The 25016-nt window shown below is 41.5% G+C and overlaps 1 protein-coding gene across 1 annotated transcript in view; it reads left to right on the top strand.

Annotated features, from left to right (window-relative positions):
• SCN11A (sodium voltage-gated channel alpha subunit 11) overlaps window positions 1-25016 on the top strand; it is an 83802-nt gene that overhangs the window by 13734 nt on the left and 45052 nt on the right. The window contains exons 4-14 of the mRNA XM_055321283.1: window positions 595-723; window positions 2013-2119; window positions 6965-7138; window positions 7894-7957; window positions 12686-12827; window positions 13405-13602; window positions 14418-14591; window positions 17045-17174; window positions 18208-18446; window positions 21868-22050; window positions 22907-23275. Coding sequence (XP_055177258.1) covers window positions 595-723; window positions 2013-2119; window positions 6965-7138; window positions 7894-7957; window positions 12686-12827; window positions 13405-13602; window positions 14418-14591; window positions 17045-17174; window positions 18208-18446; window positions 21868-22050; window positions 22907-23275 — 1909 coding nt within the window. The remainder of the gene's footprint in view (window positions 1-594; window positions 724-2012; window positions 2120-6964; window positions 7139-7893; window positions 7958-12685; window positions 12828-13404; window positions 13603-14417; window positions 14592-17044; window positions 17175-18207; window positions 18447-21867; window positions 22051-22906; window positions 23276-25016) is intronic.

The raw sequence follows: 25016 nt of genomic DNA, 5'->3' as shown, positions 1-25016 counted from the left end.
CTTTTTCTTTTTCAAGATTGTTTTGGCTATTCAGGATATCCATATGAATTTAAGGACAGATGTTTCTATTTCTGCAAAGAATGTCATTGGGATTTTGGTAGGGATTGTACTGAATCTGTAGATGACTTTGAGTAGCAGGAACATCTTAACAGTATTAAGTCTTCTGATGTGTGAACATGGGATATGGAAAGATTAACTTTTTAGCCTTGTCATTTATTCTCTTTGTTCCTTTGCTATCATCCTTTTTTATATATCAAACTGATAATTCTAGAATAGTGGTAAAAAAAGAGCAGTGACAGCCCCTAGTCCTAAGGTCTCATGTTGGTTAGGTGACTGTCAAGAATATGGCTGTGGAGTGAAGCATCAAACAGCAGTTTTACAACTTTATCTGTGGGCCTGTTTCTCAGAAATTCCAACTATTAGAACTTGCTTAAGGAGCTTACCACTCTGAACTCTGGTTTGCTGAAAATCAGAATGTTAAATGTCACATTGAAATGAAATAGAACTGCATAAAGACCAGATAAGATGGGTGAGCTCTCTGCTTTTCACATCACTTATCATGTTCCTTCTTGTTGTGAATGATTTGCTTTGTAGGTATGTCTTCACTGGGATTTATATTTTTGAAGCTTTAATAAAAATATTGGCAAGAGGTTTTATTCTGGATGAGTTTTCTTTTCTTCGAGATCCATGGAACTGGCTGGACTCCATTGTCATTGTAACAGCGTAAGTATATCCAATATGTTTATTGAGGAAATTCAGGGTGGGAAAGAAGCTCTTTGGCTTCCACCAGGGCTCTGTGTGGGTCCACGTGAGTAGCTAAGTGTGTCCTGATAATGTCTAGAATTCTGAATGCAGTGTTGGTTGACCGTGAACAGCACCAGGCAGCCAACTGGCCAGAGGCCTCCACGCACGAATCCATTTCTAGGCCACATTCATGCTCTCATTCCTTCAGCCATTCACTTCCCAAACACTGGCCTATTATGGGCCAACTTCTGTGCGAGATACAGAGGTTGTGATAATGAAAACAAAACAAAACAAACAGACATGGTTCTCACCCTCCTAAAGCTCACAGTCCAGATGGAAAGAGAGAAAATTAACAACCATCACAATCTGGTAGGGTGAGTGCTAGGACAGGAGTTGGGCATGTATGGGGCTGTCAGAATGTGTAGGAGGAACTACAGAGTCTTAAAAATCTTTGGCTACTGCAAGCTCTCAAGGAGTTTTTTTTCATTTTCTTCTAGAAGTTTTATAGATTTGGCTCTTATGTTTAAGTCCATGGTCCTTTTTGAGTTAATTATTATGTATATTGTATTTTATATGAGGCAAGAGTTGAAGTTCCTCCTGCAGGAAAGGACATCAGTTTGGCATTTGAATGATGAAACAGGGTTAGCAAAATAACGAACAAGAAGAACAATGGCCCATTGCCAGCACAATAATAATAAACCTAATGTTACTTAATTTGTGCCAGCCATTGTTTCAAGCACTTTGCATATGTTTTCCTATTTAATATTCACAAGAGTCCTTTGAAGTAGATGCTATTAATATGAGAGTTTTATATTTGAAATTCAACGATTGGGTACTCTTACTTATTGAAAGATAGTGTAGTGCAGTTGTGAGGGCTCCAGAGTCACACTGCCTGGGTTTCTTCTGGCTTGGCCACATAGTGAGACTTTAGGTAAGTGCACTGGGCCTGGAACCTGGTAGTCAATAAGTGTTTCGATTGATTTTTATTATCAGTGGATGTAGCACAACTGCATGGGCTATTTCAAGAAATCCTCATCTGTGTCCAAATATAAATATTAGTAGAGAACAGCCTCCTGTGCAATCTGTAGTCCACAGCAATAGAGAATGATATTACCAGACCCTAAGATGAAAGTGGCGTTGAGAAGGTAAGGCCCAGGGGCAGAGGGCCCAGGCCATGTTATTTGTGGCCTTTGTGCAAGATGTACAGATGTACAGTGTGGCTGCAGAATTGAGTAGGCCCAGAATTTTTCCTGTGCTTTGTCTTGTAGGTTTGTATCATACTCACCAAATACCATACTCAACAACAGCATCAGTATGTCATCCCTGCGTACCTTCCGAGTGTTTAGAGCTTTGAAAGCAATTTCAGTGGTTTCAGGTAAGTCACTCTGATCTTCAACATCGCCTTTTAAGCAGGAGGAATGTTCTTTTATATTTAAAATTTCTCAAGATGTCATATAAACCAAAACCAAAAAAATTCTGCTTTACTCATTTATTTGATCATTCATCAACAGTGTGTATTTCAGCATATGTATAGACACTGTGTTAGCTGCCTGGGGGCATATCTTATAAGTGAGTGAACAGACAGAGGTCTCTGCTCTCATGGAGTTTACCTTCTGGGTAGGGTGGGGAGACAGACACTAAGCAATAGCTATAATAAATAGGTAAAATAGCTATAATAAATAGGTAATTCTCTATCCTGTTTAGAAAATGGTATGTGCCATGGAAAAATAAAAGGGAAAAGTTAGCAACACGAGGGCTACTGGGAGTCACAGGGGTTCAGGGAAACAGGGTGTGCAGTTTTCAATAGCATAGTCAGGATAGGTGTCATTGGGGAGAGGAGATGGGAGTGGGTTTGAAGGTAACAAGGGCATTTCATAAGCAGATATATGGAAAAGAGTGTTCATAGCATGGGCCAAGCCAGTGGTGCAGAGACTGAGGAATATAAAGGATATGGATCAGGCTGAGCAGACAGTGAGGGGCCAGATGGTAGAAGTGGGACCACATAGAGGAGGGCAGGCACATATGCACTAGGAGGACTTGGGCTTTGCTCTGAGGTAAATGGGGGCCACCTGAGGGCTTTGGGCAGAGGAGTCATATGATCTGGCAGGGGTTTTGTTTTGATTTGTTTTTATGGAAGTAGAGGTGACACATGTTACATTAGCTTCAGATGTGCAGCAGAGTGATTCAACAATTCTATAAATTACACTGTGCTCACCACAAGTGTAGCTCCCACCTGTCACCATATGATGCTATTACAATACCAATAAGTATATTCCCTATGCTGTGCCTTTCATCCCCATGACTTCTTCATTCCAAAACTGGAAGCCTGTGCCTCTCACTCCCCTTCACCCTTTTTCCCAGCCCACCACCCTCCTCCCATCCCCCTGGCAACTACCAGTTTATTCTCTGTATTTATGAGTTTCCATTTTGTTTTGTTTGTTCATTTGCTTTGTTTTTGAGATTCCACATGTAAATGAAATCATACAGTGTTTGTCTTTCTCTGACTTATTTCACTAAGCATAATACCCTCTAGGTCTATCCATGTTGTTGCAAGTGGCAAAAACTTGCTCTTTTTTATGGCTGAGAAATTTCATCTTCTTTTTTTTTTTAAGATTTTATTTATTTATTCATGAGAGACAGGCAGAGAGAGAGAGAGAGAGGGAGAAAGAGAGAGGCAGAGACCCAGGCAGAGGGAGAAGCAAGCTCCATGCAGGGAGCCCTGATGTGGGACTCGATCCCAGGTCTCCAGGATCACGCCCTGGGCTGAAGGCAGTGCTAAAACCACTGAGATACCCGGGCTGCCCCCAAATTTCATCTTATTTATCCATTCATCTAATCTGAAAGGTTTTAAATGGACTATTTTGGCTGTTGCATGAAGGATAGAATGTCGGGGAGTAAAGGTAGAAGTAGAAAGATCAGATAGGAGGCGTGGTGGTTGCCATGGAAATGTGCCACTCAGATCTCCTGCTTTAGTGAGCATAGCTGACTGATGATCCCAGATACCACATCTCTGGATTCACCACTGCATTCATGTTCATCCCAAGATCACACTTGCCCTGCATGTCAGAGGGACAAGTACAAGGCCATTCCTGAAGGATAAAGTCCTGAAGGACTTTAGCTCAGGGGCTCCTCAGCAATCTGGTTGAGACTCTTACAGTGGCACTATAGTCTGAGACTCTCCTTGTCCAGTCCTGCTTCCTTCCCACTCTCCTTTCCCAGGTATCAGCCCTGTGTCGTAGTCTGAGGCTCTCCCTGCCAGCTGTACTCCCTTCTTCTTCATAGACGTTATCACCCAATGGATCTCTTGCATTTCTGGTTCCAGAGTATCTGATTCTCAGAGAACCCAGAATGACACAAAATGCCACTGTCATAATCCAAGAAAGGAGATGATTGTGCTCTCAGATCAGGTGGTGATAGAGGAGTTGGTAGACAACGGTCTGATTCTAAATTTGAAGATAGAAACAATAGAATTTACTGAAAGACTGATTGTATGTGTGGTGTGAGCAAAAGAAAAGAGTCAAGGATGAGTCAAGGATTTTGGCCTGAATGACTGGAAAGACGGAATCATCGAGGACTGACATAGGGAAGGCTGTCACAGGAACAGATCTAGGGGTCAGATGGGGAGTTAGTTTTGGACATGTTCTGTTTGAAATGGCTGTGAGACATCAAATAGAAATATCAAATAGGTAATTAGGTATATGAGTCTGGAGTTCCAGGCAGCAGCTTGGGCTGGAGATATCATTTTGGAAATCATGAGCCTATAGATGATACTTGAGCCATGAAATCTGATGAGATCACCCAGAGAGTGAACCTAGATGAAGAATAGGAAAGGGCAGAGGACCGAGTCCCAGGGCACCATCACCTTAAAGGTGAAGAGGGAAGGGGGAGACCAGGAAAGGGGATGAGAAGGAGTCACCAGAAAGTAGGAGGGAAAAGGTGGATCCTGGAAGCCAGGTAAGGAAGGTGTTCTGTGAGTCAGGATGAAGCTAAGGATGGGTTGTGAATATGAGCTACGGTTTATTTAAAAAGTGAGGTTACTGTGGCATACCTTTCTCCTCTCTTTCCTCTTTCCTTTACATTAAAAAAAAACTTTACTAAAAATATTCTCTTTCTGGAGTCCTTCACCCCCCCCCTTCTTCCCTTCTAGTATTTTCTATCAATGCTTAGCTGTACCACTGAAACTCTAGGCAATTTGAATCCTTTCAAACAGAGGCAGTGGGTTACTTTTTGAAACCTCAGAAGATGAGACGTCTGGGTGGCTCAGCAGTTGAGCACCTGTCTGGCTCAGGACGTGATCCTGGAGTACTGGGATTGAAGTCCCGCATCAGGCTCCCTACATGGAGCCTGCTTCTCTCTCTGCCTATGTCTCTGCCTCTTTCTCTTTCTGTGTCTCTCGTGAATAAATAAATAAAATCTTAAAAAAAAAAGAAACCTCATAAGAAAAACTGCATAGTGATAAACGATCAGCAAAGGACATTTTATGTAGAATTTGTCCCTCTCCTCCTTTTCTTCCTCTTTTGCAAGGTGGACCCTGGCTTCCCAGGTAAGGTTAGGGGCTTTGTGCCTTGTGTTTCCAATGGGTAAAATTGTATCAAGCAGTCACTTAGCAGCTGTAGTGTTTCCTTCTTCACCTCTAAGGAGGTGAACATAGTCTCCATTTTGACCCATGAAACACATGAGATCTCTGGATACTTTCTGGAAATAATGATGTATTATGATCTCTTCAGGGACTTTGTAAAAATTATTGAGGAATCAGAGCAGTTTTTTCATCCATCTTTCATCCAAGTCCTCTTGCTTTGGAGAAGACTCAAGCATATTGTTATAGATGAGAGTCACACTTCAATGAGATTGGAGCATCTACTTGTTTGGCTGTAGCAGGGGACACAGTGAATGTCCCAGTTTGGCCTGAAGTCTCCTCCTTATGTGGTATCCCACTTTGTGGGAGGGTCATTTGCTGCAGGTCTGGCTTCCCATTAGGTGTCACTTTCTGTTCCCAAGTCTACCAGTCATGGTTTACACCGATTAGTTGAAACTTTGTCACTTTGCGTAATCTCACACATTGTAAGTCATATCTGACTATCTTTCCAGCTGTGCTGAGAGCAGAGTCCCTAACTCAGTGGTGTACTGGAGCTACTTGTTTTGGCTCCTTGGCAGCAGATTGTGCATGTCCTTTTCCAGCTCTGCATCCAGGGATGTCATGTAGTTTAGCTTGAAACCAGCTGGGTAAGAGGGCTGTATGCAGAGAGAAAAGGGATCTACACTACATAATTCAGCAAACAAGGAGGACCGTAAATGCTATAGATGGGACTTTCTCTGTACACTCCTCCCTCATACAGAAAGCTGATTTTTTTAAAAAGATTTTTTTTTTTAATTTTAGAAGAGGAGAAGGGCAGAGGGAGAGGGAGAGAGAATTCCAAGCAGATTCTGTGCTGAGTGCAGTGCCTGACATGGGGCTCTATCTCATGACCCCAAGATCGCAACCCGGGCAGAAATCAAGAGTCGGATGCTTAACCAACTGCACCACTCTGGCACCCCTAGAAAGCTGATTTTAAACATTTACCATTGTACCACAAGATTATGTCTTTCTTATTTTGCAACTTGGCAGCCTAGCAGTGTGCCATGGACACAATAGGTGCTTAGTAAATATTTCTTGAATTTTAAAGAAAAAAACCTATTATAAGTAGTAATCTGAGTTTTTTCCTCCTAGAATATTCTCATTATCTGAATCCAGACAAAGGTCCTCCTTCTAGTTCCCTGCCCTCCAATTTAACACTGTCTCATAGCACCTTGCATACTTGTAGTAACCAGTGACTGTTGAATGTTAAATACAGTTCTATCTCCTCTAGGGTGGCTTCACTTTGGCCTTGGTGCTGCATGTATTCCCTAGCTGTGAGGTGTCTGCACAATGTAATTAAGTTGTCTGTATGGGATGTTTCTAGTCAGAGTCTTCTCACTTACTCTTTAGAACAACCCTGTGGCAGACACAGGCAGGATGAAGAGGCTAAGCTCTAGACTGGTAGACTGCTCAATGCCATACAACTTCTCAGGCAGAGTTAGAACCAGAATCCATGGCATCAGAATCATAGGCCAGGCCAGTTTCTGATTCCAGAAAGAGTCAGGTGACATTTGAGACCTTGGCTGTTCCCTCCCTTCCCTTGGCGTGTGTCTCCTGTGTGTGTGAGTGGGGGCTTCTCCCCACACCGGTCCTTCTTCTCACCAGGTCTAAAAGTCATTGTTGGTGCCTTGCTACGCTCTGTGAAGAAGCTTGTCGACGTGATGATCCTGACTCTCTTTTGCCTCAGCATCTTCGCCCTGGTAGGTCAGCAGCTCTTCATGGGAAGTCTGAACCAAAGATGTGTCAAGGCGAGCTGTACGGATATCAATAAACTTAGTGGTAAATATCCCACCTTTTACACCTTGGTTTGTGCATGGTTAACTTTTACTGTCACCACTCATACTATCTATAGATCTGTATTACAGAGTTTCTTAGGAGTAAGGATGACTTCATCCATCCAGGGTTCTCATGCAGGCAGATGAGTTTCTTAGAGAACTTCCTTGTTCTTCAGGTTTCCATGGAGAAGGTAAAGCCTGAAGCCACATCCACACAAGTGGTGTCAGCTCTTTCCCTTCCCCTGTGGATCTGTCCATTTCTTTGCCACATTTTGCAGAAGTCTTTAGAATGCCTGGATTTGGCCAGCAACTTCCCAGCCCTCCTCCTTGGTATTTTCTCTAATGACACCACTTCTTTTTCTGCTGCACTCTCTCTACATTGAGGTCAACCCTACAGAAATTTCACGTGTTCTGGATCTCATGTGGCTACCCCTTATTCATGTCTATCTTGGTTTATGCACTTCTCATGGGCTGAGTCTGTGTCTAGCTTCCTCCAGGGCATGGCCCCTGGTTCAGTTTTATGAACTGAGAGGCTGTGGGGGCATGGTGGTATCACTGCTTCCTCCTCCTTCTCCTTCTTGCATCTTCCTTTCTCTCCTTTTCTCTTGCTCCTTCCTGAGCGTTTAGTTTCTATTCCTCTCTGGCCATCCACTTTGATCATTTTAGAGGATTCCAAACCATTAGTTTCAAGCAAATTTGGCATATTTGCTATCCTCTTTTTTTTTTTTTAATCTGAACTTGTGATTCTTTGCTTCTCAGATAGTTGCTTTGAAAAGAAAAATTCCTCTGAATTCAGAATGTGTGGCATCTGGATGGGTGAAAGGTAAGAGGTTCATGTCTCCATTTTTCTCCCAAGCAGAGCACTCATCATGGACCTTATGGGGTAATGTGGCCAACAGTTTTCATCTAATGACTTGTGGAAGCAGTGATGGTTGTAGACAAACAAGACTGATTATTTCAAGCGTCTAGGCAAATTTAGAATATGTTATTAAATTATTAATAATTCATTATTATAATTATTAATAAAATTAATCAAGTAATTTAAAAATTAATAATAAAAGGATACACTTAATTATAATTAATATTATAATAAGTATTTCCAAGTGTTTAAAACAGCTTTGTCTCCCAAGTCATGTTGAATTTGTAGCTGAAGAAACCTACTGAAAATATGATATTTTGACTTTATGGAGTGGATTTTCAAGACTTTCAAAGGGTAAAAAGAACATTATGACTGAGAGCCCCATGGAATTTTTATTTCCTGTCCAGCAGCATGGCCCTGATATAAAACTGAGTGTCTTCTTGTTTGCTCATGTTGTTCACCACTGCCTCTAATTTCATATACAGTTGTATGTGTGTTCACACTCATTCACCTCATCCAGCTTGTAACTCTGTAGCTCTTTAGGGATACTTTTCTTTCTTCCAGAGTATCAGTGTTCTCTGTGGTGAAAAATTCAATTAAGGGTGATTTAATGAGTATATTTCAAATTAAGATAATATACTAGTCACTCTGGTAAAATAGGCTTAATTTGTTCTTCAATAACAAATATGTGTCAAAGACTGATAGGATGTTAAATACTGCGCTAGGCCCAAAGAGTGTAAGTATGAACTAGGAAGCACTTTCCTCTTGAATCTTGCATCTCACAAGAAGGAGAGAAAATGTGTTTGACACCTTGAAAGTGTGATGAGGGTTTTAAGAGAGACATGTAAATACTGAGGCAAATAACAGAGGGTATAACCCTATCTGTAAAGTGAGAGAAGTGTCCTCTAATACCACCTGGGATGGTCATTGGTTCAGATTCAAACTCACAAGACATCATAGGCTTTAATGTAATACAAGGTTTACTGAGTTCTCTAAAATGATCCTCAACAGAACACACTGTATCTATAGTGCTTTCATTTAATGAGGGGGCCAACAACTGTCACATACAGTGCTTCCTTGACCCCACAGGGCAATACCCAAGGTATGGTCAGCCACCTGGACACACAGACACAGTGTGAGTCCTCGGCTTCCAACTGATCCTAATTGTATCCTCATCTCTCTAAGGTTGTGTGCCAATCACAGCTCTTTAGTCTAGGTAATGTCTCAAAGCTCAGGGGTTTTATAGTACATGACCTTCCCCATTGATCATAATGCAGTAGTTCCAAGGGGGTGGTAGATCTAAGGTCATCGTCATAGGCAGCTCTGTCTGTCCAGGACCCAGACTTCATTTTCAGTCTTTACTGCCTTCTCCCAGAGACCCAACTGACTGATGACCGTATTGTGGATCTGAAGCATAAGTAGGAGGTTCTGATAGATGAAGAGATGGAGTGAACAATTTCAGTCCATAGAATAGTAAGGGGGAAGGTTTTGGGCCTGAGGACATGAGGTCAGAGGCAGTAAGAATAAGTCCAACAGCTTGTTAAGCAGAGAGACAGGAGACAGAAACTAACTTTGCAAGACCTGGTAGCCCATCATTGCTAAGGATTTTGGCATTAATCACAAAGGAAACAAGACCTGAGCAGATAAGGTGTTTGCAAAGGTCACTATGGATGTTACATGGAGAATGGATGCATAGAGTAGATGAGACAGCCACTTAGGAGACTATGTTGATACAGATGAGAGTCAGGAAGCAGTGCAGTGGAGATGATGAGAAGTGGATGTATGAATTCCAAAGACATTTAGGAGACAGAAAGAACAAGATTGTGAATTGAAGAGGGATGTTGGCATGTATACTGTGCATAAGTACATATGTGGGAGGGTGGTGGGAAGTGTTGGGGGAGAAAACTGTTAGAGGTGTTTCTCTTGCTTCCAGGGTGAGTGACTGGTGATGTCTTTGCCAAGATGGGAACACTGGAGGAGAGACTTAATCACCTATATAGATTGACAGGAAGGCATAGCCAGGCAGGGGGATATTGAACAAAAGAAGCTACTGTTTTGAATGCTGACCAGGAAATAAGAGAAATCAAGTATGCTAGGTCCCTCCCCACCCCCCATAGGTTCCTGAGAGATAAGAACATTGGGACTTCACAGGGTTTCACTGAGGTCTGGTGGGGAAGAGGGTACAATTGATATCTTCCTTCTGAGTCACCCCAACACAAAGCCTACCACTCATTGAGTCCTTCTCTTCCCACGAAGCAAACTCCTAATCAACTTGTCAAGAACTCTGATTAAATTCAACTAAACAACCCAGGCTCCCCAGGTACCTGAAGAAAGCCCTTGGCATAAAGGAAGCCGAGATGAAGAAACAGGAAAAATGATCATTGGCATAGTTCACACAGTTATACAAAATACTGTAGACTGGATGGCTTCTAAACAACAGAAATTTGTTTCTTACAGTTCTGGAGGCTGGATGTACAAGATCAGGGAACCAGCTTGGTATGGTTCTAGTGAGGACCCTCTTCTGAGTTGTAGGCAGCAGTCTTCTCTGCTGAGGAGAAGCTTCAGAAAGGAAGCTCTGTGGGATCTCTTTTATGAGGGTATGAATCCCATCCTGAAGGCTCCACCCTCCAGCCCTAATTACCACCCACAGTCCCCACCTTCCAACAACATCACACTGGAGATTAGGATTGCAGCACAGGAGGTTAGAGACGACCCAAACATTCAGGCCATAAGAACTGTGGACAAAATAACAGTTTGAAGAGAACCAAAAACGACTTTTAAAACTTCAAATAGGGTACTCATTGAAGTTAAGAGAGATATTGTATACATAAAAACAAAAATGGCTCGTTATGAAAAAGGGATAGTCACTGAACAAGAAATATTTTTTTTTGGTAACATGATAACAAAAAATCAATAATAGAATTAAAAGATCAAGTAGTGGAAATAGTCCAGGAGGTAGCAACAAAAGACAGAGACAGAAAATATGAGAATAAATGTCAATCCAGAAATTCCAAATTTTGACTAAATAGAAATTCCTGAAATAGGGCACCAAAGAAAATCAAAGGGAGAAAATTACAGTGCAACAATACAGAGAATTTTCCCATGCTTGAGGATACAAATTCCTCAGTGTCCCACAAGGTGCCCAACACAATGAGTGAAGAAGGATCATGCCAAGCACATTATCATGGCCTTTGGGGGAAAGGATTCTGAAACCAAAATGGATGGCTCAGTCATTTAAAGCATTTGCCTTTGGCTCTTCATGATCTCGGGGTTCTGGGATTGAGCCCCATGTCAGGCTCCCTGCTCAGTGGGGACCCTGCTTCTCCCTCTCCCTTGCTGCTCTTCCTGCCTGTGCCCTCTTTTCTCTGTCAAGTAAATAAAATCTTTAAAATAGAAAAAAAGGAGAGAGGAAGGTCATCCACAAGGAAGCAAAACTCAAAATGGCATCAGAATGCTTAACAGCAACACAGGTTAATAACTGCAAGGTTAATAAGTGCCTTCATATTTCTAAGGAAAAATTATTTTCAAACCAGAATTCTACATCTGGCCAAACTATCATCAACTGTGAAGGTAGAATAAAGATATACTCACATATGCAAAGATCACCCAGTTTTCTTAAGAAGCCATTTGAGATTTGTTACAGAAAAATGAAGAAGTAAAACTTGGAAAAGCAACATACAAAGGCCAAGAAAAGAATGTATCCACCCCAGAGAGCCATTGACCTAGGCCACAGTATTTTTCCGGAAAGAGGAATGTAAGTCGTGATGAAGTGGGATGCGATGTTGAGGAGTTAACCCTCATCTACCTTAGCAGAAATGTAATCACCAAGGACTAAAGTTGGTATATATTAGCATAAATGTTATCTTTAGAGATATGGACATAAAAGAATTGAAAGTTGTTGACTTTGCAGTGTGTAAATAAATGATGGCTAAGGAACGATGGAATGGTTTTCATTATAAGCCTCTTGATGCCACATGATTTTTAAACCACATGCATTTATTACTTTGATCAAAATACTGTATTTATCGAAAATGAAGAAAGTACATACCCTTGGTGTTATCTGATAGATACACTTAATGATGTATGCTTTGGTGATGTGTACAAAGACCTATGTGCAAGATATCCGCTGTTTGTAAAGTAAAACCCAAAAGTTTGTGAGAACAAAAGACTGTTAACAATTGAAACCTTAAAGCTTCACCATTAGCAGAGCAATTAAATAAATCATAAGACTATAAGACATGAAAGAAAATGAGATATTTCCTTGTATGCTCGTGTGACCTCCAAGCTGTATTGTTCCATGAGAAAAGCAAGGAGCAAGAGAGTGGTCAAAGAACACTCCCATATATGTATTATAAAAGATGTGTACTTGTATGTATGTGCTTCTCTTGCCCTTTATTACTTCTAATTGTTCACTGTGTCACTGCACTTAACTTTTAATGGAAAAAACTGCTATTATGAACTTACTAATCAATCCATTTGAAAAGAGTCAGTGAGTGTCCACAGTAAGGGATAGGTCGGGAGGCTTGCCAGGTGGGGCATGGCCACTCTATAAATACTCTGCACCCAGGACTTTCCCACGTGAGCCTGTGGCCCTCAAAAGAGCCAGCGCCTCGGCTGCGATGGGTGAGGGTTGAGAGGGAAGATGTCCTGCAGGGAATGTAATTCCTCCTCTGTTCCCTTGTTTTCATCTAGTGCCTGTTCTGAAGGATTTCAATGCAACCACACCAAAAGGAATCCTGACTATAATTATACCAATTTTGACAACTTTGGTTGGTCTTTTCTTGCCATGTTTCGGCTTATGACCCAAGATTCCTGGGAGAAGCTTTATCAACAGGTTATCTAATTTATTCTCTCTCTGTCATTTCCTGCCTCCACCTTCGCCCTCCCTCCTTTCACCCTCCTCCCTCCACTCCCTACCCTCTATCACTCATCTATCTTTCTGTCATTTATTCATAACTTACCATCTACCCTCCTCTTTTGTCATCTGTTCCTCATCCTCAATAATTATATTGTTAAATTCTACTTTATTCTGTTAGAAACATCAAAAAACATCTCTTCCTAGAAATGTTACCCCTCTCCAGATTCCTTCCTGCCTGCAGTTCCACCACCAGCACTTCAGTTTTCATGAAGCATTCCTTTCTCTCCTGCCTTTTAAATTGGAAAATGCAAATACTCTCGAGAAAGTCATAATAAAGTATCAAGTCTTACCTGAGAATGTCGGGATGGCATCTGCTCACTGATAGGCAGCAGGAGTCCCTGGGTGATGGGAGGCTATAGACGGTGCTGCAGGCAGCTAACCCAAGCAGTGCTGGAGGAAGACTGGTTGCTACTGTGTTGTGTCTGCTTGAGGTGACAGTCACCTCTCTGTGGAAAAAGGCTTTAGATGCAATTGTGTATTTTGTCCTTTGCAGACCTTGCGTGCCTCAGGGCTCTTCTCAGTTTTCTTCTTTGTGGTAGTCATCTTCCTGGGCTCTTTTTACCTGATTAACTTAACCCTGGCTGTTGTCACCATGGCTTATGAGGAACAGAACAGAAACGTAGCTGCTGAAACAGAGGCCAAGGAAAAGATGTTTCAGGAAGCCCAGAGGCTGCTGAAGGAGGAGAAGGAGGTAGGGGCACACAGTGTCAGACAGTGGGGTCTGCTTGGGGTGGAGGGGACTGCAGAGGCCGTCAAGCCTGCTCTTAGAGTTTTCTCTACTGGTGCTTCTCTGAGAATTTAAGCCCCTCAAAGACTGGTGCTGCTGCCATCTCTCACTATGGTGTCCAAGTACAGAGCTCTTGAGAACAGGGAACACTAGGTCTTCTGAAACCTGGGCCTTCTAGGACAGATCCCAGACTGCTGGCTAGAGGATAAAATGTACATATATGTAAACTAAGGCTGGGATCCAGGCTTTCTTATGGGAATCTGAAGATGTTTGTGTTTAGGGCCTTTGGGAGGGTTTGGGAAAGCAATAATGGTGCTCTAGAGACAACAGCTGTGATCACCTTTCCCTTCTTGAAATTCCTGTCATATTTACAGCCCGTTCTTATTGTTTCCTTGGTATCATTTTCCCAATTCTAAAATTTATTTCTCATCCTCCATAGAGATTCATCAGGTGGAAGCCCATTATGTTTAATACCTGAGTCATCAGGTACAAACACTTATAGAGTGCATAGCACATACTGTACTCTGTGCTAAGGGTTAGTGATAGAGATATGAAAGAGTTAACCTTGCCTTTGAGGCTGCAATCCCAGTGAATAAACAAACAGGATATGTTCCTGATAAATAATAACAAATCTAGCATATTCCAAGTAGGTGATGAACAATCTAAATGGTGTGATGCTTCCAGAAGAGAGGAGGAAACACTTAAGAAGGTCGAATCATTTGCAGCATCTTATGGGGAGGTGTAATCCATTTATTAATTGTTTTTGTTCACTTTCTAAGGCTCTAGTTGCCATGGGAATTGACAGAAGTTCACTTAATTCCCTGGAAGCATCATCTTTTTCCTCAAAGAAGAGAAAGCTATTTGGTAATAGGAAAAGAAAGTCCTTTTTTTTGAGAGACTCTGGGAAAGACCAGACTCCAGGATCAGATTCTGATGAAGATTCCACAAAAAAGGCAAGTCTTGGCCCAGTAATTAATGATACCATAACACTGTTAGGGGGACAGGTCAAGTTGTTAGTCTACTTGAAAGGATTCATTCATTCATTTACTCATTTATCCATTCATCCCTTTGTGCATATTTACCCACATCTATGTGTCTGTTCAACTACTCATTTGTTTACAGGCATCTATTTGAAGTGTTGATAGTGATTACTATCTGCTTGGCCCTGGGGTAGGTACTGGGGATACATGAGATGTGTGAAATAGACAACTAAGGATGAAGGCACACTAATAAGGAGGCAGTTACTGTCCAGTGTGATGGCTGCCATGATGATTGCTATGGAGGAGGAACAAGTTCTTAGTGGAAGTTCCCTCCAAAGCAAACCCTGAGACATTAGAGGGCAAGTAGATTATTTAGGAAATGATCCCAGGAAGCATCAAGAGGAGTGGGAAGAAGGGATACATGGAAAAGAAGGTGGCCAATTAAGGGTAATTATCAAGCCAGTTACCAATGAAGGTGGTTAGAGTTTAATCTCCATGGCATGAGGGCATTAGAGTATTTATATACCAACTTTAGTCCATCACTGGCTCCTGACTGCTGGGTTCAGGAGATAATCATTTTTCTGAATTTCTGACTTGATATGCATTAGGGCAAAGGGTGGTCAAGTCTCCAGAGAAAGCCTCCAGGTAGGTCCCAGGAACATACAGATTCAACCAAACAGCAGTATCTGCTTCAGACAACCAACCCAGACTTGGTGGGGGTGGGAGAAGAGCTGTAGATAGGAAGAGTTCCCAGAAGAAGCAGTGTCTGTGCAGAAAGGGGGAATTAATGTTTCATTCTTTGGAAAAAAGTGAATGGAGCACCACAGGTAGAGGGAATGGCATATACAAAGGCCTTGAGACAAAGGAGAGCAGGAGAATGTGACCCCATAGAACACTTGAGAGTATATATATATACACATGTATGTGTGTATGTAATGAAATGAGGGTGGGTAGTGACAGACTATAGCTGATGGGATGGGATCATCACAAAAGGCCTTGCTCAGGGTTCTCCCTTAGAGAGCAAAAGCTAAGCAGTATTGAAAGGTTTTAAGCAAAAGAGTGACTTGACCAAATTGACAGTTTTGAGATCCTAGATGTGTTGAAAAGACTGGAGAGGAGTAAGATAAAACTGGACGCAGCCAATTAAGAAGCTGTGGCAGTAATCCAAGAAGCAACAAGGGCTTAAATTGTGGTTAGGGCAGGAGAATGAAGAGAGAATAGAAGGGTATAGTAATCTCCAGACGATAAAATTTGGCAGTTGACTAGATATACAGGGTGGGGAAGATGCTTGATTGGTAGACCTCATCTACTGCTGTGAGCGGTTCTCTAATGAAATGACATGGGCCCATCTCTTGGTTTAGAAGCTTCTTTTTTTTTTTCTAAGACTTTATTTATTTATTCGTGAGAGATACAGAAAGAGAGGCAGAGACATAGGCAGAGGGAGAAGCAGGCTCCTCACAGGGAGCCCAATGTGGGACTCGATTCTGGGACTGGGATCACGCCCTGAGCCAAAGGCAGACAGACGCTCAACCACTGAGCCATCAAGGCATCCCAAGAGGCTTCTTTAATGTCAGATTATAGTATGTTGAAGAGACTGTAAATATTTTTTTAATATTTTGAAGGTTTTCCTTATTTAACAAAACAAAAGATCAAGACCCGATAGCTAGTAAAAAGTGTCTTTTCCCTAGATCAAAACAAAAATAGTTATAGAAAGTTTAAAGGTTGTCTTTAAAATAGCTTATCACAAGGGATAGTTCCCTGGGGGCCCTGGTTAGTCAGAAGTGTAGGGAAATAAGTCATAATGGACAGTTTTCTATGTATCTGAAGGTTTATATCCTTTCATCTCTAGAGATCTTAGAATTGTAGGTAAGGTGAGAGTCAAACTCCGGGGCAGAGCCTGAAAGAGTGCTTGAGGTTTAGTGTATAGATTCGGTCATGTATATTTTGGTGGTTCTTTTTAGTTACTGTTTCAAAATCAATTTAGGCAGCCATTCAAGGCACTTCATTATCTGGCCCCAATCCACCCTTCTCAATGTATCTCCCTCTTCTGCCACTCAAAAACATTGTTTCCAAGTTCAACTTTTTATTACTTTTGTACTCTGAACTATTGTTTGTTAGTTTTTGTAAAATTTTGTTTGTCCTTTGTTAACAATGAATAAATCACAGAGAAAGAAAACTTTCTGTAGCTGGGACCCTGGAAATGTGCATGCATAAGAAATATGAATGGTCAAACTGTATTTCACTTCTCTATTAAATATGAAACACAAAAACTGAACCTTCAGCATGCCATGAAATGGAAGTGAGTAGATCTATATAAGATATTAAGTATCTTTGAGGCATGTGACATTGAAACAAAGTAGCTGGTAAAGTTTTGAGGAGAGACAGCCCCTTCCCTGAAGGTTCATCATGCCTGCCTTCTCTTACAGCCTCACATCCTGGAGCAAACCAAACGACTCTCCCAGAATCTATCAGTGGATTATTGTGATGATCACAGGGACCCCTTCCAAAGGCAGAGGGCCCTGAGTGCTGTCAGCATCCTCACCATTACCATGCAGGGTAAGCTCTGCCTTCCCGCCCCAGGAAGATCTGAACTGCTGTGATATCCCTCCATTCTCCTCCCCCAGAGCCCTCTGAAGCCCCTTGTACTTCCTGCAGAGTGACTTCTTCTGCCTCTTTGGTACATGTGAGAAAAATGGCTTGGAAGAAGTGGGCCCATGCTGACTTGGCCCTCGGTTAGTGGTGGGAACTGGCTAGCCTTTGGGATTGGACTTGGGACCAAGAGTACAGCTGGGACCTCCCAATCAAGCCAGGCAGTAACAGGAGGTCTCAGTGACAAAGCTAGTGACCAAAGAAGGGAAGACACAGAAGTTTCCGGTAGGTGACAGTAGTCATTGAAGTTAGAATTAGGAATCTGACATGGACAATGGAAGACCTACGTCTTCCAGATAGGCTGGAACCATCTGATGGACCTCATTAACAGCAGGTTACCAGGACCCAACTAAGGGGTTAGTGTTCAAAGGTAGGACTCAAGTCCTTTCAAGGATGGGGTCAGATTGATCCTTAGCAATTTTGAGCCTGTTGTATCATCTCGTTTGACTTGCATGAGTCCCTGAAATGGTGCCAGGGAAATCAGGGGTCCAGTAGCCTTATGGGCTGAACTCAACTGGCTAATAAACCTTTTCTTTCAATGCATATAGATGCCCCTCCTTCCCCTGAACCCTGGTAGTTCTGTGTGCCTCTGTTACAGCTGTCACCATGGTCTGCTCTGAATGAATATAACTTGAGCTTAGATCTTTCTCTTTCATGGGTTCACAGCCAGTCAGTGCTGTCTTCCACATCTGTATCTCTAACCGTGCAGCCGAGTATCCAGATGCTGAATACAAGTATAATGACTAGATGTATGGCTATACCATATGGAAGTTGTATATGGGAAACCTTTCCAGCTACATCCATCAGTGCCCTTCTTGGCTGATCAGGTTTTTCATAAGAGACCCTAGGGAAGAGAGAGGAAAGAATGCACTCAGGCTAACAGCAGCCAAATAGATTCAGAGCTTACTACTCAACTGCTCTTTTCATTCTCCTTCTACAGAACAAGAAAAATCACAGGAGCCTTGCCTCCCATGTGGGGAAAACCTGGCATCCAGATACCTCGTGTGGAACTGTAGTCCACGTTGGCTGTGCATTAAGAAGGCCCTGAGAACCGTGATGACTGACCCCTTTACTGAGCTGGCCATCACCGTCTGCATCATCATCAACACTGTCTTCTTGGCCATGGAGCATTACAAAATGGACCAGAGTTTTGAGTCTATATTGTACACAGGGAATTTGGTAACGTTAGGCTTTTTAAAATATAAGAATATTTCAAATAGTGAATTATAATTCTTCCTAAGTCTAAACATTTTGTGAGTGGCCTAACCTAGCCTAGGTCTTTTGTCCCATTAGGTAAAGGGAAAAGATGACTATTAGGATTTCGTTTTTGTGCAGTTCAGTAATTTTCCCCGGGCCCTGTGTTGGCCCTCTGGTATGCTAGGGCATCTCTTTAGTCATCCAGTGGGAAGCCAGAAGCCAGTAGACATCATAAAAGTTCAGCCATGATCAAGCAGACATTAACCATATCCAGAGACCCTGGTAATGTGTCCCATGATCCCCAGTGATATGGATGACATCATTTGTCACAAAATAATGTGACTGCCATGACAAGGTGTTATACCCCCCGGAAATGTGGGTCAGGGGCTGGCAGCTGTGGGAGGCATATTTTCCCAGGAGGAGTTGTACAGAGCTTATGGAGTGGTGTGGTGGGGAGGGGCCTCCAGGCTTGAGCCTGCTTCAGTATGTTTCTTATCGGATGGATCTAGTCCCAGTTAAATTGGGAAAATAAGATAGGAGAGCAGATTTCCCACAAACATTCAATTTATTGTTCTTGGAGAAGGTATTTTTCCCCCTAAGGATTAATTAGTTTCCCAAATATCAGAAATAACAATTACCCACTGAATGTTTTACCCTAATTAGCTAATGAATTAATAGGCTAAAAATCTTACGAGAATATCTAGCCATTTATTCTTAAAGTTTTATTTTCCAATTTAAGAAGCAAGACATGCTTTCTGCAATTCTAAAAATAAGGAAAAGTACAAATAAAGGAAATACAAAGGGGAAACTCATTTCTTATGGTCCTATTAGTAAAGGCGATCATTCTTAGCATTGCAGAGGATTTCTAGGCAATATACGTGTATGTATTTTTTAATTAGTTTACTAATTAATTTAGTTTTTTAATTAATTAGTTTATTGATCAGAACCCACTATACCTATTGAACCAGAAGTTGATCCACAAAGCTGCTTCTATGCATCAGGTCGAGGTCACCCTCAGTTCCATGCCCCTCTCAGGAGGAGCAGAGATACAGTGGGACTGCAGTGAAAGACCAGGGTGGTTCTCCTTACAGAGAGTCTGCATGTAAGTTTCTTTCCCCCAAACTACCCTTGGGAAGGAGTGCTCTGTGGGTGTGCCTGGGTCAGATTAGATTTCATGCTGCATGATGAACCTAATACACGTAGGTACCTTCTAATGAGCTGTTATCTTTTGGGCTCCAGGCCAGTGTATTCAGTTCTCTCCTGTTGATGTATCCCAGAAACAGGTTGACAAGGTTGTTTCACTTGGAGACAAGAAGCTGTGCCTGCAGGGCCATGGTTCCTGCCTCAGCAGAGTCAGCAGACCCATCTTTCAGCACCTTCTAGTAGATGGAGTTATTAGATAAGTTCCAGAGAATACCCAAAGAACCCAGAGTCATGCCCCTAGGCAGAGCTTCCCAGTTTGCAAAGGTGGTCTGTCCATCCCTTCATTTGCTGATCCAACTATAGGAAATGACTGAAGCCACCCTCTCAGAACTCCCACTGAGTAGATGTTCTGGGTGTTGAGGTGAAGCTACATTTTACAGTTAGAAACTGAGTAATTAAGTGACATTCTTCTTCACTCTCCCCAGAAGTGGTACAGAAGGAAGCACAGGGACATTGTTGGTGTGTAAGTTCACAGGCAGCTTCTGTGTCCTGGCCCCTGCAAACTGATAAGAAACATGCAGAGCTGGCTTGTAGCCTGTGCTTCCATTCTATGTGCCCCATTCCCTAAACATTCACTACAAAGGTGGCCACCACCTCATTTACTGTGCCCCCATAGCAGTGGTAGAGGGAGGTCTTGGAGCCTTGAGTTCCAAAGAACACATGCAAACCTCCTTCCTCTGACAGGTAGACCAGGATTCAACTGGCCTGTGGAGTTCTGTGGGACTGGACTTGGAAATGGACTCCCTAGGCTTTGGGATTGCTTGAATCAGGGGAGTACATTGAGCTCCCAAGAAGCTAATAGCAGTTGAATTGGATTGCAAAACCAATGGTCGCAAGGCATGTAGGGATGCTGTAGTGCTAGATATCTAAAGCCTGAAGGAGACAGGATGGGGAGGAGGAGCTCAAAAAGGGACAGGGATCAGTCCAGCACAATCAACCACAAAAGGTAACACTGCATGCTTTTAGGCACTGGTTATGGTTTTGGGTAGAGGTAAATAGCATTATTTAAAGGGAAAAGCTTTGGGTTTTCTTTGCCACTTTGATTTGTTTTCTCTTTGCCTATCTTGAATCTGTCTTTGCCTATCCTTTATTAACTCGTGTCACTTTATTTTAGGGATTTTTTAAATAAATAGCAAGTCATCGAATTATTCATGAAAATAGATCATCTGTTACTTTTAATTAGGAGACTTAAATATCATTTCTGAGTTGTTTCTTTTTTCTTTTCCAGAACTATAGAGGAGAGTCTTACTACTGACAACCTTTTTATGTTACCTTATTATTTTCATACTATTGTTTTCTCATTTTTTTAATTGTTTATGTGTGAGAATGTGCTATTTGCTATAAAGAAATGCTTTGTTTTATCTTATACAAGATGTAGATGATAGATTTAGTTTTGAATTTGGCTACAACTTATTCAACATTGTGCAATGTTTTTAAGCCTATATTTATCTAATTTTCAAAGACAAAAACAAAAACACTTATTTGTGTCCATAGAAATCACGTAGTTTAGCACTTTCTGTAACTCTTGCCCTTCCTTTTAATTCCTTGGTATTTTGTTTTGGAATAATGACCTCTGCATTCTCTGAGTGAACTATAAGATTTAGGATTCTATTCCAACTCGTTAATCCATCTTTCAACCATAACCAATCTAGGGTTTATCCCAAGAAATTCATCACATAGGATAAGCCTCTACATTGAGTTGCTTAAAGATGTTTTCCTGTTCCTAGTAGTGCTTTCAATTCTTTGCTCTGGGTCCCTTTTAAATGTTCTTTTCTGATCAAGGTGTTGAGATTGAGTGGTTAGGAGAACTCCTCCTGGATTCTACTTTATGGTGGGTATTTATCTTCAGTTTTCAGAGCTGTCATGTATCCTGCCCCTCCCCTCACTTGGGAGTTTTTATTCTCATTTTAAAGGGAACTTAGAGGAGGAATTGCTTGATGCTTTCTATAGCTCTGCCCTCTATCAAAAGGCCAGTTGTTTCTATTTTCAAAAGAATGGGAAATATTTATTCTCTACCCTGATGTCTGTGCGCTTGGTACTATTGTAATGGGCACTATGGTGGGATGGGAGAAGAGGAACAAAGTAAATGAAAATGCATTTTATTTCTTTGTAAACTCTGCAATTCCCTTGGACCATTCTTAGAAGTGTATCTTCAAGGAGAAGTAGCTTCCTTTTCTCATTCTTCCCTGTCTCACTGTAGGTTTTCACTGGCATTTTCATGGCAGAAATGTGCCTAAAAATTATTGCACTTGATCCCTACAACTACTTTCGCCGAGGCTGGAACATTTTTGACAGCATCGTTGCTCTTCTGAGTTTTGTAGATGTGATGATCAATATAATTGTAGGAAAACAATGTCCGAGGGTTTTCCATTCCTTGAGAGTGGTAAGGCATTTACTGTTTTATTTTACTGAATACCTTAGCTACCAGGATTGACAAGTCTTGAGTGAGTTCAGTGGCTATTTTACATTAAACTTTAACTCATTCTACCTTAACCCAAGAATCAAAACTGCGCTCCTCCTCCCACCCAGGTTTTGCGTACTCTTGGGAGTCTCAGGAGGTCTTCTCCCCCTTGAACTTACCTCTCCTGTGCTAAAATGATCCTTTAGGCAACCTGATACAACATTGTGTCTTTTGGTGTCAAAATTCTGCTGTACAGTCTCTGTTGAGATCATTCAGCTCTGCTGTTGTAGCACAGCAGTAGCCATAGACATATGAGAAGTGGCATGGGTGTGTTCCAATAGAACTTTATTTACGGACACAAAAATTTGAACTTCATACAATTTTCATGTGTGATGAAATAACTTTCTTTCAATTATTTTCCAACCATTAAAAAAATGTAAAACATTCTTATCCCTCAGGCCGTACAAAAACAGGCAAGGGCTGGATTTGGCCCTTGGGCCAGAGTTTTTTATCGTTAGTGTATTAATATAGGATTCCAAAACATTCATTTTCTGCAATAAACATAGATGCTTAATTCCACCATCATGACTCCAAAGTCTTTATCATTTAGCAAAAATTGGAACAAAACATTCCCGTTTTTAAAACAAAGAGTAGATACAGGTATTATCATGGAACAGGGAGTTAATAACTATGTTTAGAATGGATTTAACTTTGAAAAGATTTTTAAAAATCATAAATGCTGTGGTTTGGGAGTGTGTCATTTACTGTATAGCTGAGCAAATGGAATTTGTCTTTAACTGGTTTTTCTTCCACCTTTGTTTATTGTCTGCTTTTACAGCTGAGGGTCTTCAAGTTAGCCAAATCCTGGCCAACTTTAAACACACTGATTAAGATAATTGGCCACTCCGTTGGAGCTCTGGGAAACCTGACTGTGGTCCTGGCTATTGTGGTCTTTATTTTCTCAGTGGTTGGCATGCAGCTTTTTGGCTCTCAATTCAATTCTGTAAAGAGTAATAGAAGATCCTGCAACCCTACAGTCCCATGTTTACGACGCTGGCACATGGGGGACTTTTACCATTCCTTTCTGGTGGTATTCCGCATCCTCTGTGGGGAATGGATTGAAAACATGTGGGAATGTATGCAAGAGACAAATCAAACACTGTGCATTGTCGTCTTTCTATTGATCATGGTGATAGGGAAACTCGTGGTGAGTGTCTTAGATTTTTTTTTTAACATATGGACAAAACAAATGTATTAGCTTCTTTTGCAACACTTCACTAATAATTATTCTAAATCTAATATTATACATTTAATGTTATATTATATTAAAAATCTGCATTTCAATTTGACTTGAAATTATAAAAAGCATGAAACAAAACCTCTTTGTCACATAGTGCTCATCTTGACTGATGCCTCAATAGCTATTTTACTGCAGGTGATTATTCTCATTGTATTCACTTTGTCAGTGAATGGCTGAGGCAGGGGTTTGTCAATTTGGTCAATAAGTTGTAAAGGGACATCTAGTGAAAAAGGTTTCTTGTTCTTAAAATAAAAGAAGAAGGGATGAGTTAAAAAAAAGTGGTCTTTTATTTTCTCTGGGGCTTTTTATGACTATGATTCCTGGTAGAACTATAAACATTACGCAAGCATGAGAAGAGCTAGCCTAAGACAAAGCCAGTACTGAGGAAGGTAGAGGGAAAAGGTGGAACAAACCTACTTTCATGTCATAATTGGTCCTCCTATTTTATTTTCAAACTTCTTAGGTTACATTTTCTTATGCTTAAGTTACCTTAAGTCTGTCACTTGCAGCTGGAAACATAGATATTAGCTAATTGGGTACCTATGAAGAGTATGAAAAGACTGGAGACATGCAGGATACCTGAGCACAAGGTCTTCAGAATCAAGTTGGGGCTATCATGCAAATATACTGAACCATCCACGCACACATTGACTCTATCCTATGTACCTGATCAGCAACGTTAGGTAGACAGTAAGTGATACAAAGGTTCAGAAGAACAGAATATAACCAACGGGAGTGGGAAGGGAGAGTTAGCAAAGGATGTGTGGAAGATATAGTACCTGAGAAGGGCATGACAGAGGCAAGGAGGACTGGGCGAACAGAGGAAAGCTTGAGCAAAGCTCCACAGATGGAGTTTGTGGTGAAGCTGCGGGAGAGTAACTAGACCACTCACAAGACCCTGCCCTCAAAGGCTGTATATTTTTGAGCTGGTGACAGCCACAAACAAAGGAGTTTGAGGAGGTGAAGATGATGAATTGGAGGGTGTGTAAATGTAAGAAAAAAAAAAAAACAACCAAGTAGGACGCTGATGAGATGTTCTAAATTTAAAGCAATCCATGCTTCAACATCAACAGAAGAGTTACACATTCAATTCAAACCCCTCCAGTTCAGCCCCAGTACTTTTCTGTGGTTCAGGCAACAGGACCTAAAGACCCTAAGACAAAGCACATTATGTCTCAAACTGTGCCAACAGGGGAGGACTCCATGGCAGTATTAGACATCAGACCCATATCCATCCTAGCAAAACCAAGCTCACAATTTGACTGATCCTCAAGGAAATACTTTTTTATTTTAATTAATTAATTAATTAATTTTTTTGCCAATGGTCACACAGTTGTGCTTTACCCTGGCCAGGGTTTACAGCACGTGTTGCTTGTATGTGGACACATTGGTCTTGGCTGTTTGCACCCTTTCACTTCAATTTTTATCTTGTCTTTTCTTGCTGACTTTCTCAATCTTGTCTCCTTTTACTCCTTTTATAGATGAACTTTCTCAAGAGACAGAGGACATAGAATGGGATGCCTGGGTGACTCAGTGGTTGAGCGTCTGCCTTTGGCTCAGATCATGATCCCGGGATCCTGGGATCAAGTCCCACATCAGGCTCCCCACAGAGATCCTGTTTCTCTCTCTCTGCCTATGTCTCTGCCTC

This window comes from Nyctereutes procyonoides, unplaced genomic scaffold, assembly GCF_905146905.1.
Source record: "Nyctereutes procyonoides isolate TBG_1078 unplaced genomic scaffold, NYPRO_anot_genome, whole genome shotgun sequence".
In the NCBI taxonomy this organism is placed as follows: Eukaryota; Metazoa; Chordata; class Mammalia; order Carnivora; family Canidae; genus Nyctereutes; species Nyctereutes procyonoides.
This window is presented reverse-complemented; position numbering and strand designations above follow the sequence as displayed.